The 19,852-nt window shown below is 39.9% G+C and overlaps 2 protein-coding genes across 2 annotated transcripts; both read right to left on the minus strand.

Moving 5' to 3' along the window:
• Nucleotides 1–1,113: 1,113 nt before the first annotated feature.
• On the minus strand, nucleotides 1,114–8,707 carry LOC143213337 (uncharacterized). Its single transcript, XM_076433087.1, has 3 exons — nucleotides 7,875–8,707; nucleotides 6,637–7,360; nucleotides 1,114–6,604 (listed from the first exon to the last, which is right to left on the minus strand). The coding sequence occupies exons 1-3, from the start codon at nucleotides 8,208–8,210 to the stop codon at nucleotides 5,208–5,210; spliced, it is 2,457 nt and encodes an 818-aa protein (XP_076289202.1). The 5' UTR covers nucleotides 8,211–8,707; the 3' UTR covers nucleotides 1,114–5,207.
• A 215-nt stretch (nucleotides 8,708–8,922) lies between these two features.
• Nucleotides 8,923–19,795, minus strand: LOC143213657 (uncharacterized). The gene is made up of 8 exons (XM_076433713.1): nucleotides 19,654–19,795; nucleotides 17,714–18,032; nucleotides 15,110–15,473; nucleotides 12,658–12,914; nucleotides 11,109–11,211; nucleotides 10,508–10,791; nucleotides 9,533–9,896; nucleotides 8,923–9,393 (listed from the first exon to the last, which is right to left on the minus strand). Exons 2-8 carry the CDS (start codon nucleotides 18,010–18,012, stop codon nucleotides 9,136–9,138), a joined length of 1,929 nt encoding a protein of 642 aa, XP_076289828.1. The 5' UTR covers nucleotides 18,013–18,032; nucleotides 19,654–19,795; the 3' UTR covers nucleotides 8,923–9,135.
• Between the last annotated feature and the right edge of the window lie 57 nt (nucleotides 19,796–19,852).

The raw sequence follows: 19,852 nt of genomic DNA on the forward strand, positions 1-19,852 counted from the left end.
TTGCCAGGCAACACCATCTTCTTCTTGTTGCGGCGCACGACTCATGTGTTTGCACACTATGTACACAAGGCGCCAGGCGTGTAGATCACGCACGAAACGAGCGAGAAACTGTACACACATAGAGTACGTACGCGCCAGCCAATTAAGCGTCAAAAGGGTTGCACCCCGAGGCGTTTCGGCATCGACATACGGAAAATTAATCCACGCGTAATTCCTCGAACCTCGACGATGCACTTTATACGCACAATGTACATTTTTCAGGGACCTCCGTTGAATTGCTTCCACGTACAACTCGACACTGCCTTTTCACCCCTTTGTCCCACTTTTGATTTGTTCGTTTGGAAACCAAGAAGCATCTCGGGTGCATTATATTTATTCGTATAATGGGGGACGTTTTGGTAAATTATATCGAAGTTAAGGTTTTAATCTTTGTACAATTTTAAATTGCTTTCTCGTCACGAAAACGCGACGAATGGATGGCTTTATAATAAAAATAGAGTGGCGCTGTGAATGGTTTCATACGATGGCGCGTTCTAAAGCGAGGCAAAGTCAGATTATAGGGATCCAGCGACCCTATCGGTCACCGGAGGGTTAATAAAACGGCACACGCGTCAAAAGTGACGTTTTCCACGTCCGAACGTGAGAACGTCCTTTATACCGTTGTCCTACGACGGACCGATGCACAATTTGCACAATCGTGCACTGCCTGCGGCTATAGGAAACTATTAAACGTCCCCCAGGATCTTTTATCTAGGCGTGTGGCTGCGTCTTTTAATAGGAGCATTCCGCTCCGCGAAGCGGACACGCGCGGGCACATCGGATTTCGTCGTTTATTTATTTTCTTTGCCAACCACCGTGGCAGCGATCTTTACATTCAACACGGACATTTAATCCTCCAAATAACAACTATTAAGCTCCACAAAAATTGTAAGAAAGAAAGCGACGATACAAATTTATCGTGCCCATAATTATGAAAGCTGTCTAGGTCAGAATAAATAATTATTTTATCGATTGTGAAACATTGAATCCCGAAGCAGACCGTTGCACCGCGCGCAATGTGTGATCTAATTTAATCTGTGTCCTCATCGGGTCCCGTTATAAATAAAGCTGTACAATTTTTTTTCAAGAAGCTCGCACGGGGATCGGGGGCACATCGAGATCCAGGATTTCCAAAGGGATATTTATTGCGATCGATGGACGCCGGGCCCAGCAGCGCGGTTACACTGCGAGCGCGTAAATGGCCGCGGGCCCTTATTTAATAAGTTGTTATAAATTAAAGGGCTACCGCATATTAAACCACTCTCGGCATATTTATAGTGATTCTTAAGAGAGTGCGCCGAGCGGTACAGATATGTAAATCATTCGAGCGGCCGTTCCTCGCCAGCTTTCGATCCTCTTCTTCCTACGCTTCTATCCTGACTACCGGCAAATGCAGTCGCTAAACCAACAGGCCAACTGCACACAACTTGCACTTATGAATTTATCTCCGAAGATCGAACGACAAACGGTTTTAATTGCTGCTTCGGGCCCTCACGGAATTCGAGAACTTGTTATCTCGCAGATATACCTGGCGCACTTGATAACGCTTCGCGGTTCCTTAAACAATCCTACTTGCACCTGCTACCTGGAAGAATTGTTCAACTCGTCCCTGGTATGAACAATTCTTATCTATATTTGTTTCACATTCATTTAAGGGCCTACGCCACCCTGAGGCGGCCGAAATTACATCAAAGTTTACGAATCTTTTTCTACGAAACTATGAATGTGACAATTATGTTATTATTATAGAGGGTGTCCCCCTCAGCTGAAGAAAGCCACCAAAATATCTCCTTTATTTTTAATGACACAAAAAATATTTATGGCATCATTTAAATAGTATCGAAGGAGGAACATCATAGAAGAACAATTTTTTTTGTCCGGTTATTTTTTCATAGTTTTTTCAAGGTCATCCTTATTTTTTTATCGGCAAACTTAGTCTTTTTTATTGGAATAAGATGGATCTTATAGCGGCTGAAAAAATACATTTAAATATGCTTAAGTCATTAACAAGATGGAATAAAAAAAATAAGTTTTCACGATAAAAAATAACGATGATTTTGAAAAAACTATAAAAATTAACTGGACAAAAAAGAATTGTTCTTCTATGATAATCCTCCTTCGATACCACTTAAATTATGCCCAAAATATTTCTTTTTTGTGCCATTAAAAATAAAGGAGATATTTAGGTGGCCTCTTTCAGCTGAGACAACCTGCATATGCTTAGGGCATACATTAAAGGATACATTGTGTAAATTTCATAAAGAAATATTAAAAAATGGCCGAGTCATCCGTTGTCCTGCAGTACGATTGTGATGCCCACGATTATCAGAAACTAAAAAACTCATGATTTGATTGTTCTTTGATAAAATATCAATTGCGAAGCATAGGAATTTCAAGAAAAAACCATTTTTGTACAAATGCGAGGAAAGTGAAAATGAACATTCAATTTCTACCAAAAAAATCAAACTTTAAACGATTGTTATAAACAATTGGGATATCGTATCACGACAGATAATGTTATGAGAATGATGTGTATCGAATTTGTGTGTGTGAAGTAAATCGGACGTATAGTTTCCGAGGTATTTGTTACACCAGTTGTAAAAATGTAGTTTCGAGAAAAACGCAAAAGAAGGAAAAGTGCGATTTGGAAACGCGACCCACCTGCTCGGAAGCGGCGACTGCCGCACGAACTTCTAAGCACTGTAACTTCGCTATTTTTGGGAGCTGTTGCATCTACCATGGCTTAAATTATTCCCTGGACTCTACATTAAAGGAAAATAAAAAAAAATCGATTCTTTTAAATCTCAGGTTGGCGTAACCCCTTAACCCCTTTCCCTACAATATCGTGCCAGGCTCGCGATGAAGATTCAGAATAGAGTCTAATAAATATACATATGTACGTTATTAATTTCCTTTAAACCGAGATGAAATTTTATTTTGGTTTTGTTAATGTATTGGAGAACCATGTAGGCATGCAATAGATATCAATTTTCTCCTTCTTTAGGAAATTACGAACTATAAAAACAGTTCTAATCACTGAAACCGTAAAATAAAACATAGTGCAAAGGGGTTAAGCTAAATTGCACTTATTTTTCACGTAAATGCATAAAATCCGCAGTCTATTTATTTTATCTGACAGTTTCTGTATAAAAATTGAAGGCTGTAGCGCATTCTATAATATCAAATAAGCATGTACAGTGAGTTGTAACCAATGGTTGTTAACAACGATGTTAGCGAAAGGAAACGACAAACATCGCCCAAGGCAGCGGATCGAATGAGATTCCCGCGAATCCGGAAAATTGACGACTCCCTCGGAATCGGATCGTTTGTATCGTTTGCAACCATAATACCGACAAATGCCGGCGCACGCCATACTAAACGCGACAATGAGGCTCCAAGTCGGCAGGGAGCAGGCTAGTGATCGGATTATCCTGGAAACTCCTTGGGCAGAGAACGGGAACAGCCGCGAACTTCTCGTACGCTACCAGAACTGGCATAAGGCATTGTTAGCGTCCCCCGGGGGACAAACCGAGATCAAACGCTGTTAGGCGGAAACCGTGCCCTCTCGATTCTGTTTCTCCTGTTAAGTTCATTTCGCTGCCTCGCAGAGCATGCTGGATTTTCCTCTAATTTTCCTTTCTCCGCCCTGCTTCTAATTCGTTTCCCTGTTTTCGTCGATGATTCGTCAGTGATGAATTTCAATCTGTTTTGTCCGAAGAGAGGTTTTCCAAGAAAGATTAGTGAAAAAGCATTTGTGTCCATAATTATGAAACTGTTGCCGGACACTGGACACTATTCCAGCGCGTCGCTCGATCTAGGATCTCGCACAGATCGTTTTGGTCTGTTTTCGCCACTTTTCACTCGCCGAAGAAGCGAAACGCGAACGTCTCTGTCTTTCTTCAGTTCCCTCGGCCTCGGATATCTTCGATTCCGTTCTCTCGTCCTTTCATAGTTCATATATCAAACGCTTAGGCAAGGCGGCGACACATAAATACCGTACACGGTATATAAAAGCCAGCACCTCCGGAGGATATATCCCACTAGGTGAAATATATTAACCCGGGTCGGGTGGCCGCGTGGGTTTCATGATTTTTGGGGACACTTCTCTCTCCCTCTCTCTGGATATCCGTGAGAGAGACCGGTCTCTCGGATTCACCGAGTTTCGAGATCTATCTGTCTCACCCTCTCTCTCTTTCTCTCTTTTTCACTCTTTCTATTTTTCTCTCCTCGGTTCGCCGACTGAATGACTTATGGCCTGCGGCGAGCTTTAAGCCCCGTCACTATCGCGGGATTATAGCCGCGGTACTATAATGACGATCGAGACCGTCTCTTCCTTCTCTTCTGGGCTTGTTCTGCCAGGATAAAATTCCGATCGGACTGCGAACGATTTGTTCTAGACGTTGTGCCAATGAGTAATGGCTAGACGAATCTTTTGCAAAATAAAAATTGTCCGAAGTTAACACTGGACCTACCGATTTATTAAAATTGGCTAGTCTGTATTGTTTCGTGACTGAAGATTTATTAAGGAATCTTATTCAAATCGTTTTTATTTAGATAATGCACACGTTATGCTAGATTCGAAGGTTCAACGCATAGTATTTTCAAGATCCACTATTTTTAAATCATAGATTGAGGATTTTTATTATAGCCCCGTGTGTGAAAACAATCGTGACGAGCAGGTCGAATCGCAGCCCCTCTTTGAACGGAAGACAGAGGAACAGAGAGGGCTGGTTGCCTGATTGGGTTAGCACTTAGCCCTGTGATTGCCATTTGTGAGTCCTTTGCCATTTTCGCCTTTGAGAACCCTCGAGATTTCGCATCGGAACCTCCTCTTTCGGCGGACCATCGTCGGAAAAGTTTGAGTGCGAAACTGAGCGAACCCTTCGGGGAAAACTATCAACGTGATCGAGGAGCTAAATCTCTAATTCAATAAATGCTGTGCGCTGCTCCCATTCAAGTTTTACCGCTGTGACAAATACGTACTATTTAATATATGTACTTTGAATAATTCACATTTGTATCAGAAAGTTGGACAAAAAAGAGAACAGCAATGTACTAGAAATATTTTTAATTGTGTCCTATTTTATTACGGCTTGCTTTTTTAGATAAGAGATCATATTTAATGAAAAGTTTACTAACGTCAAGAATTACTTTCTTCAATTTCCACTTCAATGGCACACCTTCTCGGAACGCATCCCCTTGCAATACTGGTCACAAATCCTATTCTCCTCGTCATGCACATGGAAGAAACATTTCTCCTTCATCCCAATGTTCCTCGTGACATTAGTATCCATTCTCTCCAGCATACCATATCCTTGACTGTTTCTCGCATAAAACCGATTTGCAAACTCCTTCCTCCGCGAATCTTGTTCCACATACTTCAAATGTTCCCCTAACTTCTCACTCCTTCCATTGATAGACTGATCTTCAGTTCTGCCACCTGTTCTAACATTGTCCACAGATACAGGACAAGCAGGAGTATCATCAGAGTCTATAACAATCCTATGAACCTCTACGCTGGGTTTTATCTTAGGTTTAGTCCTAGATCTGACTGTACTGACGTATTCAGGACCTTTATTCTGTTCCTTGTCGGGCAATCCGCTTTTCAGGCTGTCACTAAACTTCCAGGCAATGGGATTCTTCGATTTCAGACGTTTCCCAATCCTAATCGGCAATTTCGAATTCGTGGACACTTCGGATCGAATCTTCTTTTCGACATTCATCCTCGAAGACTTCTCCAGATCACTATCTTCCTTCTGGGAGCCTTCCAGCTTTCTCTTCAAACACGCAGCAGTCTTTTCGATGAACTTCAATCCACTTGTCTTCTCTTCATTCTGTAACTTCTTCTTTTTCCCACTCTCCTCTCCATGTTTCGCTTCATTCTCTCTTTTCAGGTATCGATTCCTGCCTGGCCACCCAAAGCTTAGCGCGTGAGCAGGCTTACGTTGATGCTTAGGCTCTCCCCAGCTCTGATCGTGACTACTGCCATAGTGCTTTGCAACTGTGTCGTCATTTGAGTGCAGTTTCTCTCTGTTATGTCCTGTATTGACCTCTGTTTGCGAGTTTAGACTCGTTCTGTGGAGAACCTCCACCGATCTAGCAGACTCTTCGCGTCTATAAGTATCGCAGGGCAAGACAGTATCCCCCTTGATCGTTTCTAGATCTCCAGGATTTAGTAATGAACAATGATCGGTGTACTTCAAGTTCTCCGAGATGAAATTTCGATCAGGGTCCAAGCTTGTCTTGACACTCTCTTGGACCCTTGGTTTAGACGTAGAAGGATCGTCGTCGTTGACAAGATGTCTTCTCAGAGGATGGTAATCGGTGTCTCGAAACATCCTATGATCCAGCAAGCACCTAGTCTTCCTATTCCCAGCGATCTTGCATCGTGGATCGTTTTCATCTTCCAGAGGGACGAACTCCCAGAAACCGATGATCTTCTCGCTCTTCCCAGTGTCCTTCGAGGATTTCGGCACCACAGCTGCATCCGTGGACGTAGACACCTCCGATATATCGCATATACTGTCCTTATCCACTGCACGATCCACAAATTTCCGGATTTTATCGATCGGATTTTATCGATAGATCGAGTGTACATCACACTCCCAGATTGATCAGAATCGTAATTACACACCGGAGAATTCGGATCTTTCATGGTTTCAGGATTCTGCTGATTCTCCATTTGTTCGAGATCATTGGGAGAGGATTTCGGGAAGGATTGAGTCCTCTTTTTCCGATCTTTCGGCGGAGATCGCGTTCTAGATCGGATTCTAGGAGCCTGAAGATCTTCGATGGTTTGCTCAGTATTGTTTGCCTTTGCTGCAGGGATTTTTGTGCTCTTTTGATATCTTGATGATCTTTGAACTTTCTGCGGGGGTTCATCGATTGGTTTTTTCAGGTTTGTGGTTGTCCGTGTTCTCAGATTCTGCCAACGATCTTTGGAGATGTTATGGTCGAACACTTCTGGGTAATCTGGTTCCAGGGTCACCATAGTGTTTCTCTTATCGAAGGTGAATTTTTCTTCAACTTTCGGAACGATTTTCGCATCGATTTTGGGTTCGACTTTCGGAGGAGGTGACTGAGGTGTCATTGGTCTCTTTCGCGTTGGACAACTCATCGGTCTTCTCTCAGAATTTGATGCTGCGTGATCGTCTGGAAGTTCCTGAGGAATTTCTTGGACGTTTCCTTTGTTCCAGCGATTCAATCTGGGTCTTTCTGACTGCATTCTTGGACTCATTTTCATGTCTTTCGTGTTTGAAGTCTTCTTGGGCGTTGGGTTGTCGCTCACTTCGTTGTGGGTGGTCGGCCTTTTCCCACGATGCTATAAGATCGATAGAAAAACCGCAAGAAGGTGTTACATAATGGCAGTTTCATTATCTAATGCACGCAAATGTGTTTTGATACATTTACAACGAAAAAAAAATGTTGACGACCTTGAAAACTCCGGAAAAAAGCGACCTTGAGAAGATAATAACATTTGCAAAGCGTTCCCCTTGTGATACCATTTATATTACATTAATAACATCTTTATGCAAAATAGAAATTGTTTGCATCAATTGTAAGAAACATGAGCCAAATGAAATTGTCATTCTTTTCTTAACAACTTTAACAAGATGAATATAACACATGAACATTCATAAATTCTTGCAATCCTTTTACTGTTTTAAATTACATCTACTCGTTTGTATAATAAATGCATTAAATCCGTCGTCTAGTCATAAAAAATAAAGGAGATATTTAGGTTGCTTATTCTTTCATTATGGAAGCAATTAGAAATATTCCTCATTGACAGAAAGACTGTACCTCGCTTGGAAAATTTGTGCTTATTAATTTACCTCGTCAATGTTCGGGCGAGGAGCATTTTCAACTTGTTTATGGGTGGAGAATGTTTTCCCCAGGTTTTTCGGAAGTTCTTCGTTCTGCCGCCATTTTTCTCTGTAAAATTTGTGCGCTGATTTATCTTCGTACCTCGATCTGCTATTTTTGACAGTGGTGGTTCTCGTAGGAGAATACTGGCTTTTATTTTGTGTAGGCATAGTCGGTGTTATGGCATCGCAACACGCGTCAGAGATTTCAATGATCTTCCTCTGATCCTCGCCGGGATTCTCAGCGAAAATAGGTGGCACGTTATCCACGAAAAATAGAAATGGACTGTCAACGAAGCTGTTCATGTTTTACCAAATGTATGCTCCATGAATTTGAGAACCACATAGCCTCGAAAATTCTTGGTGTACTCGCGGTTTTTGGAAAAATGACTTCTGTTCAATTACGATATTGATGGTGCTCTTGAAACGATGATTTTCATCGGAGATGGCTATTGCACTTGGAATTTTGACTGAGTTGCCGAATTAATCACATTTGATGGCTGACATTTTTCTGGTGATCGATTGTCAAGTGTTCGATTGAAAATAAAATCGAATTTCACGCGTTCGTAGCAAAAAAATCATTTAGAATTTAGAAATTATGAAAATGACTTTTCTGATGAAATGAAATTTCTAAATTTCTAAATTTTGTTCATATTTTATTTATTTTGTTATGTAGGTTTTTGTAAATTGCAGAAAAGTCTGTAGTGACATTCCCAAATGGCAAACATAGATTAAATATTTTTAAAAGCGCACTATCTTGGTCACACTGCAAGCTATCTATAAAAAGACAATTGTTCGCGCTTTTTATCTTTAAAAATAATTATAATTTCGTAAATTTATCGACTGAGATAAGTGCGAACAGACTTCAGAAATAAGCCATCTACGTGGCACTAGTTTCCACTATATGTTTTGATACTAACTTCGCCGTTCTACCGCGGATGTCGCCATAAGTAAATTCGTGTAGCGGATGTCGAAAATGTAGACTCCTATATTGCCAAGATATAATCGTATATATAATTGTAAATTTTGTTAAATAGTTTTGGACACATTGTACACATTATCAAATAGTTGAACTATATATTTGAGTCCAAACCCAGATTCAGTAAAAGACTTGCGCGTGTATTGAAGATTTGTATTTAAAATCAAGCTACACAGGGTTCGTCCGCGAAATTGTTAAACAATATCAGTTGGTTATTCTTCCATAAATGAATATGCAATTGTAGAACTGAAATCAATCAATTTCAAGCTTCTTGAAGCTCCCTTCGACGCCGAAGATGTCTGTCAAGGATTTTGCTTTTCCGGGCCTCAACGCCTCGTTCACTCTTTTATTTTGTTCATCGTATACGTAGAAGTCCCGGTTCTCTTCAAGTAGCTTCACGCTTTCCTCGTGCAGCTTCATCACGGGTCCTGCTTTTCCACCTGCTTCGTTTGGCAATGCTTCTACGGGCAGGAATTTCGCCAGTGTGTCCAAGTTTGTGTGTGTATGAAGCTAAATTCAAAACGGAGAACATAATTCAGTTATTTTTCATTTCATTTCGTCTTTCTTGAAATTCTATCAAAATGATGATAAAAGAAGCGCACAAACAGTATTTGAAAATATAAATTTTTAACGAGTTCCAATACGTTACCATGTCTAATAGCTCCTTCTTCATGAACGGCTTCATCATGTTCAAGATCACATCCATCACGGCCGTGATATTCATAAAATGGAATCCCTTCAGGCGAACCGGAAGTGCTTCCTGCAGGTAATACAGATACTTCTTCAGTCCCATGGGATTCAATCTAGCAGCATGTCCAAGAACAACGTTCTTCATGTCGAATAAAATTATATGACCAGGCATTGTGCCTTCTTTGCAGAGCCATAGGTCAACCACCATGCTCAGAAACTTCATGCCATCGTTGTAGACGTAGTGCGACGGCTCAGTATCGATCAACGTGCCGTAGAGGATCGCGTATCCTTCGGGAGTCCTCATATCCAACACCTGGATCGTTCTGCCAGAACACAATTTGCGCAAATCGCGTAATTTCGGTTCGTTCGGCTGCAATTTTCCAGTCATTGAAATTGCTTGCAGCAAAAACACGTGACCTTCGATTGCAGAATTATGGGACTAGAATTTGTTGTATGTTCTTATTAAAGAATGGCACAGTTGTTTTAGATCACCACATTTTCAAAATGTGTGTAAATTGTGTTGAAATAGAAGATTTGGTTGATTAATAAATTGTTGTTGTAAAGTTTAGTGGTAGACCGCGATGATTGTATTCGGTTGGCCGAGAGATGGGAATTCTTTCACGAAGAATGCATAGTAACTGAGGAGTTATGTTCATTCGTGCATGCAGTTGTAACCGGAGCAACGTACAACGAGGATAATTGAGGCATAAGAACGCGGAACGATGACTATAAAAGAAAATGAAAACGAGAATTACGTTCGTCAACGTTAGTCAGCGACTTATGCGCTTGCAGTGGTGTTCAATGAATTCAGAGGGAACAATTCTCATGCAACCATAAATCTAACAAATTACAGACACATTTTCTGCAGAAAGAACTCTATCAAACAATAATGAATTGTCTCTTCGAAAATTCCAGTTAATACGCGAGTACTTACACTGTGTTAAAGGCTTTCCTCAGCTCCTTACAGCCCAGAGGGTCCATGTTCGAGAAAAACTCCGGAACGTGCGACCTCACAGTATAATAAGTGTCAATAGTTGCCTTGGTAGGTTCCATTCGATAGTAATTACTATGATAGAACAACGCCAGCTCGGCGTCACTAACTTTTGGCAAATGGGGCTGCTTTTTCAACCACTCCCTCAACACCTGTATCTCCTCTTCCTTCAATTCTGGATTCCTCTTCAACTCCTCCTCGTACGTCACTGGCTGCATCTTCATTTCCTTTGGTTTTAAACAATTTTCTATAACTTGTTACAATGCGGGCGAGATCGTCTTTCAATCGCGCAGCGTCTTCTGCGATCTTTAAATTTTTATATTGTAAAATTAACACTGAGCCTTCTACAATTATTGAAATTGTTAAAATTCATTCATGGAAAATAATCGAAAATAATTTCCGTGTGCAGAAAATGACCGACAATTTCAATAAACTTAGCGCTGCCATTTTTGTCAGGCAATATTTACCAGATACTTTTGGTAGGTTTAGTGTTCAGAATCGAAAGAGCGAATCGCAGAAGAGGCAGCTGAGTCCAGTTGAGTACCGAAAGAGGATTGATTTCGTGATGATCTAGTCGGCGGTTTGAATGATACTGACTCCCGTAGACATTCAATCGCAATCGTCCTCTTAAAATGTGATGGGACAAGCTAATATCATGTAATCACGTATTGCGTGACTAGTTGGGTCGTCAGACCAACAGCCATCAAATTACATATTCCAAGATGATATGAAAATCGCACAATAGCAACAAAAAAAAAAAAGAAACAATCGTAATACCGTTTTTGCAGATTTCCGCACGGGAAATCATTCCTTCCAACCTAATTCTTAACCCTTAGCACTCGAATGACGACTCTGAGGCGCCGTTAAACATTTATTTAGGTATTGTATGAGATGTTTATACCAATTTCATGTGCATAAAATTTTAAAAAATCGTAGGAAATGGAAATATTTGAGGTTGGAAGAATTGTTTAATTTTCGTAATTCATACTTTGAAAATGAAATTGAACGAACATTTTCATATCGAACATTTTATTTATCGTATCGGTAGGAAAATCAGAAGCAAGGGACTCGAAGGAGGAAAATAAAATTGGCGAAACGAGTTCTGTGCAGCAATAGCTACGTTTTTGAAACGGATTTCTTCGATTCATCCTGAGCCAGCGGAAACTCACGTAAGTATTACACCAGTTATAAATAGCGGCTTCCGCAAAGGACAAAAACAAGTCGCATGTTCTTGCCTTCGCAAACCTGTTATTAGGTCGGGTTATTTGTTTGCGCGAGTGTTAATCATTTTTCTGAATTTTTTCGTTTGGAAAAAGTGAACATGTTCCGAGCTAGTTGCATAGAAATTCTGTGAACCATGCCGTACATACTATAATTTTAAAGGAATCATACATATTAATGTGAAAAGCAATTAGCACGCGAAGTTCGGATTAATTAAGCTCAATCATATTCAATTAAATACTCTTTTGCCGCTCTATTTCAGTTCGGATTGCGTGGAACGAGTCGAGAAAACCTTCCTAGATAATTATGCCAATTTTTACATTTCAATAATCGAGGGAACGTGATAACTAGACAGCGGATCTTAAGGCAAAATAAAAATTTTCGGCTTGAATTGCAACAAACTGGAACGACATAGAAATTTCTTTCCCCTTCTAATATGTTTAATGGATTGAAAATAATACAGCAGTATTTTGAAATTTTTCTAACGGTCTTGCTGTTTTAAATTATACCTACTTATTTTTGCCATAAATGCATAAAATCCGCTATCTAGTGATAACAAACAAAAAAACAAAGTACACTTCAGGCGCTGAAAAATTCTGTCGCGAATATTTTTCAAAATAGAATAGCACTTAAAAATTCTTTAAATCTCTGTACGTTCAGCTACAGTTAAATAGATTCTGTTTCTACCGTTTTGAAAACAGAATAGAAATTTCTGTTTTACGGAATTCAAATGGAATTACTTAACTACGATTAAAGTCCTGCCATTGGTAGGAAATCAGTCAGACTTTGGTGAAGCTAGACTTAATAAATAAGTCGCGTAAAATTAACCCGTTTACCAAATGAAATGTAGAATGGGGTAATGAATTATTTATCAATCGATCTCGAGTTTCTTGAACGTTCCTTCGACACCGAACAAATCGTTCGCAGTCTTGCTTTTCCCGACGCGCTTAGACTCGTCTACTCGAGCCACTGTTTCCTCTTCTATGAACCACTCGCGGTTGTCATCCAACTCTTTTATTTGATCCTCGTGAAATTTGGACAATGGCCCCGCTTTTCCACCGATGTCGTTCGGTAGAATGTCGAGAGATACGTACTCCTCCAATGATTCCAACGAGGAATGCAAATGTATCTGGTAAAGTTATGCAAAATTATGCGTCGTTACATCGTTAAGTGGTTTGTGATGCGACGATTTAAAAGCGATACTATGTAATTGCAAGCTCATTACAGATTTGTTAGGCAACGAATTGCAATCAGTAGACTGTTGATCTTCATGCATTTATAGAAAAACATCTCCTCTATTACAATCATTAACACTAAACCTACCACCACCGGTCAAAATGGCCGGTTCCGGATTTTTTATTTTACAATTATTGAAATAATACAAATGATTTAATAAGGAATGGTTGTATATTGTATAGATATCTTTAGTAGAGCACGTACAGTAAATCCGCATTTACTCCACTACCCACTCCACTGCCGGCCAACGCCGCGCCGCAGTGTGAACTCGGCTCGGTGTGAACACCACTACATTAACAGTATGAATCGAATGTTCAAACTTCTTAATTTTCATTATCTTTTTATGGGACTTATTAACGGTATTTCTACATATTTCTGGCATTTTTCTGATTAAAATGACACCAAACACGATATAATTTCAATTGTATTTAGTGGTTTAATCGACGATGAAATTTTCGGGCGCAAGGAAGGACAGCGACAACGCGGGTCTTTAAACTGTGCCGGCGACGGCGACGGCGACTGTCCGCGTCTTTTTCTTTCCCATACGCTGTCCTTCCTTGTGCCCGCAACTTTCATCGTCGATTGAACCACTAAATACAGTTTATAACATCGTGTTTGGTGTCATTTTAATCAGAAAAATGCCAGGAAAAAGTTAGTGACAGTCCCATAAAAAGATATGTAATGAAAAATAAAGCATTTTTAATTGGCAATGTAATTGTGAGAACTTTAAACTGTGCCGGCGACGGCGACACTCTTCGGCCACGCGATCCGTATTTCATTCTATCCTTCTCTATGTTCGGCTCTCTATTGAAGTCTCGGCGCGGTTGACGCCGCACGGTGGGAACTTTCGACCTAACTCGATTCAAAATCAAAGAACTTTCGATAGAAATGAGGTAGAGCGATGAAATGTTTTTTAAATTAAAGCTTAAACTTTGCAGAATATGGGAAGAATAGGAAGATTATGGTACGAATGTTTTTTAACGTTGAGAAAATTCGTGAGACATGTAGAATTTTAAGAAAATGTGGTTTCTCCAGTACCACGCGCGGAAAAATTTTTTTTTAGAATGCTATATTTCATTTCTCCTAGATTTTTTCACGCTGATTTCAAATCTGGTCTCAAAATTTGTCTACGACCTCAGGATTTTGCAAGAAATCGATTTTTGTGAACAGAACTAATGTAATCATTTTTTCGTTGAAATGATTTGATAACCCACTAATTTGAAGGTACATTGTATTCTCATATATAAAACACAATAAAATTAAACATAATGAAGTATTTGAACATTTATTTGACGTATATCACTTGACGAACGATCACCCGACGTATCGCTGCGATTGTCGCTGGCACTCCTTGTAGGCTATGTGTGACTTTAATGTAATTTAAATTAGATATCTATTTTCTATGATTATATATTTATTTACACAGGAAGTAAGGTAAGTATTTAATCTTTTTAACTTACTTCTCATCAATGAATTCTTTAACTTCTGGTGATAAAAATAAGAATATAAGGTATCAGAATCTATTTAACCGTAGCTGAACCATAATTTTCTTGAAATTGTACAAGTTTAACGAATTTTATTAAAGTTAAAAAACGTTCGTACCATAATCTCCCTATTTTCCCATATTCTGTAAAGTTTCAGCTTTAATTTAAAAAACATTTCATCGCTCTACCTCATTTCTATCGAAAGTTCTTTGATTTTGAATCGAGTTAGGTCGAAAGTTCCCACTGTGCGGCGTCGACGCAATCATAAAAATATAGTGTCCCTAAGCGATCATTGTCCGTGCAGAACACGGCTGTTTTACAGTAAATGCGTATTTACTGTATTACCATAGGGACCGCACAAAGTCTAAATAAAATCAATTTTGTCATTTTTATAAGGGAAATGTACCAGTTACCTTTAAGGCTCGGTAGGTTTAGTGTTAAGGGAAGAAATAACATTCGATTTAGTTTCTATTTCTTGCAATCGATACAGACAATTTTTATTCTGCATAAAGATCCGCAGTCTAGTAATCAGTGATTTTACTATGAATAACTGTGTTTTTTCCTCGGGGTAATTTGTGGATCGTGTAAATAGAATGATTCTCACCAAGCTCCATAGATCTCTCGTCATAAAAGGCTTCGCCATGTTCATGATTACATCCATTACCGGCGGCGTGTTGATAAAGTGGACCTGCTTCAATCGCACCGGTATAGCGTCTTGAACATACGTTACTAATTTCTTCATCCCCATTGGACTAATTCTGCCAACATGACCTAGAGATACGTTCGATGCGTCGCCAATAAAAATATATCCCTCAACAGTTTGAGCTTGCAACGCCACCAGATCGGACACCATGAAGAAATACTTGGTAGAATCGTCGAATGAATAATGAGATGGATCGGGATCGATCAGCTTCCCGTAGAGCACTTTGTAGCCTTGCTTCGACAACTGAGGCAGTCCAATGGCAGCCCTGTATCACAAATTTATAAAATCATTCATTCACCGATTTTTTTAATATAAAACTAAACAGTGGTCCAACACGATCATTATTCTCCAATATTAAAGACTGGAGGGAGTACACCCCTTTTTACAGGATTGCAAGGACGCGGGATTCGTGTTCTTATTTCTCGATAATACAAAAATGGGGGTTTTCAATAGTCAAAAACGCTAGATAAAAGATTGATCTAGAGCGCTATCGCCGTCAAAAGTCCTATTTTTTCGTTTACGAAGCATAATTTGCATTATTCGAGAGCATACAAGTGCGGATATAGCCATTTTCATAGCTACAGTGACTCCCACTAATATTCGGACGCTCTAAAACAGACGATAACTTTTTTAATATTGTACCATACGATTTGAACTTTTCTGGGAAGCTAGAGCATTTATTTTACTCCAGGATGTGAAAAGAAATTTTTCCAAAAATTGCAATTGATCGGAATTGTAGAAAAAATACTAAAAGTTGTATTTTACAACTTTTTTATGTGGGCCTATATTGAAAATTTAAAAAGTATGTTTTGTAGATCTGTGTCAATTAAACATATCCCAAAAATTTCGTCAAGATCGGTCGACGTTGCAATGAGCTACAAACGTTTAAAGATGGCAAAAATGGCAGATTTTCACTCATTTTCGGTCCCTAACTGCAACAAATCTAAGGATTCTTACATCTTTCAATGTCTGTCGTTTTTTTCCGCATCAACCGATTTCGGTGAAACTTTCACAATGCATATAATTCACACAGATCTACAAAACATATTTCTTAAATTTTCAATATAGGCCCACATAAAAAAGTTGTAAAATGCAACTTTTAGTATTTTTTCTACTATTCCGGCCAATTGCAATTTTTGGAAAAATTTCTTTTCACATCGTGTAGTAAATCAATTCAGTGGCGCACCCAAGTCCCCCCCCCCCAAGAAAAAGGAAATAGAACACTGGAAAATTGGTCAGACTGTAGAATAGCTGCTTTCTCTCCAATTTCGATGATTTTTCAACATGATGTACATATGTAAGTACATATGTACATTGGCAGTGACGTGCTACTGTATGGGCAACTTGGGCAAATGCCCGGAGCCCCGAACGCAAACCCAGATCTAAATTCCACGTTTTTCCTCGGAGGCCAGGGCTGAATTAAACTGAATTAATAGCAGAAGTAGCAAATGCGGGGGGCCCCGCGCATGGAGCAAAGACTGTTTAGCCTCTAAAATCTAGGGACAGCCCTGGGTACCATTAACAGATACTTTGGCTAAAAAAAGGTCATTCTGTGTTTCATTTCATTATCATACTAAACCTAAAACCTCCTGGTAACATCTGCTACACGCTCCGCGCTGGCTTTATCCGGCCCTGTTCGAGGCCCCAACTAGTTTCAACGCGCTACTGTACATTATCCGTTCAACTCGGCTCCCCCCCCCCCCCCGATTAAATCCTGGGTGCGCCACTGAACCAGTTGCTCTAACTTCTCGAAAAAGTTGGAATCGTATAGTCCAATATTAAAATAGTTATCGTCTTTTTGAGAGTGTCCGAGTATTAGTGGGAGTCACTGTACATGCTGCCGAATAATGCAAATTACGCCTCGTAAACGAAAAAATAGAACTTTTGAGGGCGATAGCGCTCTAGATTGATCTTTTATCTATCGTTTTTGCCAGCTGAAACCCCCCATTTGTGTATTATCAAAAAATGAGAACGCGAATCCCGCATCCGTGCAATCCTGGAAACGAGTCTACCGCCTTAACTTTTAGCACTCACTGGATTATTAAAATTGTTATCCTGCTCTTTTTTAAGTAAAAGTATGTCCCAGTTCCCAGAATCACCCTGTACACTTAAAAATTCCTCGTGGTTAAAGCGAAATAAAGATATTGTCAATTTTCAATCATTATCGTGTGATGACGTCGTTGTTTTCAAGACTATCCCTCTATTTCCGTCTCAAGGAAATTAGAAACTCATTATTCCTCTTCTCGACAACAGGTTTTAATCTCGTGTTCAATCGATAACAACGCATTTCTATCATCGTCGAGTACGCTAAACAATTACTCCGTAAAAACATTGTTCTTCCGCAAGGAATAGTCGGACTCTAAAGCAATTAAAAATAACGCAGTAGCGGATGAGACTAGATTATTACGTGTCACGACACGCAAGATTTGAAATCGGCGATTTGCAACTTCATCTCAAAATGAGTGAAAAAATATTTTGAAAGAATTATGGAACGGACAAACTTACACAACGTTGAAAGCTTGTCGAAGTTCTTTCGATCCCAGAGGGTCTCTGCTCGAAAAGAACTCGGGCACGTGTGATCTAAGTGTGTAAAAGTTCTCGACAGTGTGCTTCGCCGCCTCGATGCTATAGTAATTGCTGTGCAAAAACAGCACTAGAAGGAGATCAACAATCTTCGGCAAATGTGGCTGTTTCTCGCACCATTCCCTCAACACTTCGATATCCGACTTCTTGATCTCTGGATTGTTCTTCAGGATCTCCTCCAAACAGTATGGATAAGGTATCGACAGCTTCTTCGTAGCCATGACGGAAGCAAGCACTCAAACTGCGAGGAAAATACACAGAAATTATCGAGGCACGCTGTTATTAGTCACGGTCGAAGTAGATCAGATCTGTAATGATCGGACTACGTCACACACGGGTCGATTGTAATCGCGTCGTGAAATTCGTACGTCTTGCTCGTCATGTACGATTCATGCGACGGACGCGATTGCCGTCCACACATGGGTCGATCGTTGATTCGGTCGACGCGATTCCCCCTCCACGTGACTTCCAATGCAAATGAATGGAGAGCCACACACGGGTCGATTCGTGGTCGACTGAAATCGGCTCGACTGAAATCGCCACGATTCTAATCGCGTGCGAGCGAAAGCGAAGTTGGAAAATCGCGTGGATCGTACGATTCGCGCGACTCATGGAGGTAAGTTTGTGCAGTTCATGTAATTTAAATGATTTGGTCATTATTTTTTGCAGTTTGAGTGCATTGCACTCTTCGATGTGGTCTATGTATTTAGGTTACATAGGGGTTATTATTTATTTATTATCTTTATTATCTTTTTTTATGTTATTACGCATACTAATAACATTAAGGTAAGCTTTTTCTTTACATAGTTGCATATAATCATGTAGGTTTATGAAAAAACAAAAACAAAAGGCAAAGTAAAAAAAAAATTGAAGTCACAGGGATTGATAAACTGTTGTACAATTTTCTGTGGAGTGGGAGTGTTATTAGGGAGTTGTCTTCTCAGGTCGATTTAATCTGGAAGTATTACCACTTGGTATATTGAGCGAAGATTGAGGGAAATCTGTTGAACTTCCACCAACATCATCTATGAGGAGCAAAGCTCAACTGAGGAGTTACAAAAGGAGAGCTTTGCTCCTCATAGATGAGGTTGGTGGAAGTTCAACAGATTTCCCTCTATCTTCGCTCAATATACCAAGTGATAATACTTCCGGATTAGATCGACCTGAGAAGACAATTCCCTAAGAACACTCCCACTCCACAGAGAATTGTACAACAGTTTATCAATCCCTGTGATTTCAATTTTTTTTTACTTTGCCTTTTGTTTTTGTTTTTTCATAAACCTACATGGTTTATGCGACGGACGCGTTTCAGTCGAGGCGATTTCAGTCGGCCACGAATCGACCCGTGTGTGGCTCTCCATTCATTTGCATTGGAAGTCACGTGGAGGGGGAAATCGCACGCGACTGGAATCGCGTCGATCGAATCGCCGATGGACCCGTGTGTGGACGGCCTTAGGCTATAGGCTTTTATAGGCTTAGGCTTTTATAGTCATTTTTCCAGTTCATAGATGGTCTATAAAGAACACGCTGTTTCCATTGAATGTATTCCGCAAAAAGTGGATTTACATAGACGATCACGAATTTCTTTAAACTAGGATGGACACATTGTGCGCGTGAGTCGATAAAGTATCTTTAGGTTTTTTGTGGACCTGTTGACTCACACATGTTTGCTACTTATGATTTAGGCGTGACTTTATCTCGGCAATGAGAAAGTAAATGACAGAAATTTTAACACAGGACGATCTCGAAAAAGACGTCTTTTTAGGACGTAAGACTTTCAGACCTAAAAAATGGACGTAAAAAGATGTCTTTAAAACGTCGCGTACTATCTGGGTTAATTGCTTATAAATACCATTACTCACAGACAGCTTATTTCTCAAGAGTCAACAACTGTCAAGCTAGTCTTGATCTACCACACGAACAGTGTCACTGTCAAAAAGTTGCCAATACTCCAAACAGGTCTCACACAGATTGTCACACACTTGAAACAAAACCTGAAGCGTCGATCTTCGAAGTATAAGACAGAAATGATCGAACGGTCGATGAAGGGTTTCAGGCTGC

This window comes from Lasioglossum baleicum, chromosome 11 (assembly GCF_051020765.1).
Source record: "Lasioglossum baleicum chromosome 11, iyLasBale1, whole genome shotgun sequence".
Classification (NCBI taxonomy): Eukaryota; Metazoa; Arthropoda; class Insecta; order Hymenoptera; family Halictidae; genus Lasioglossum; species Lasioglossum baleicum.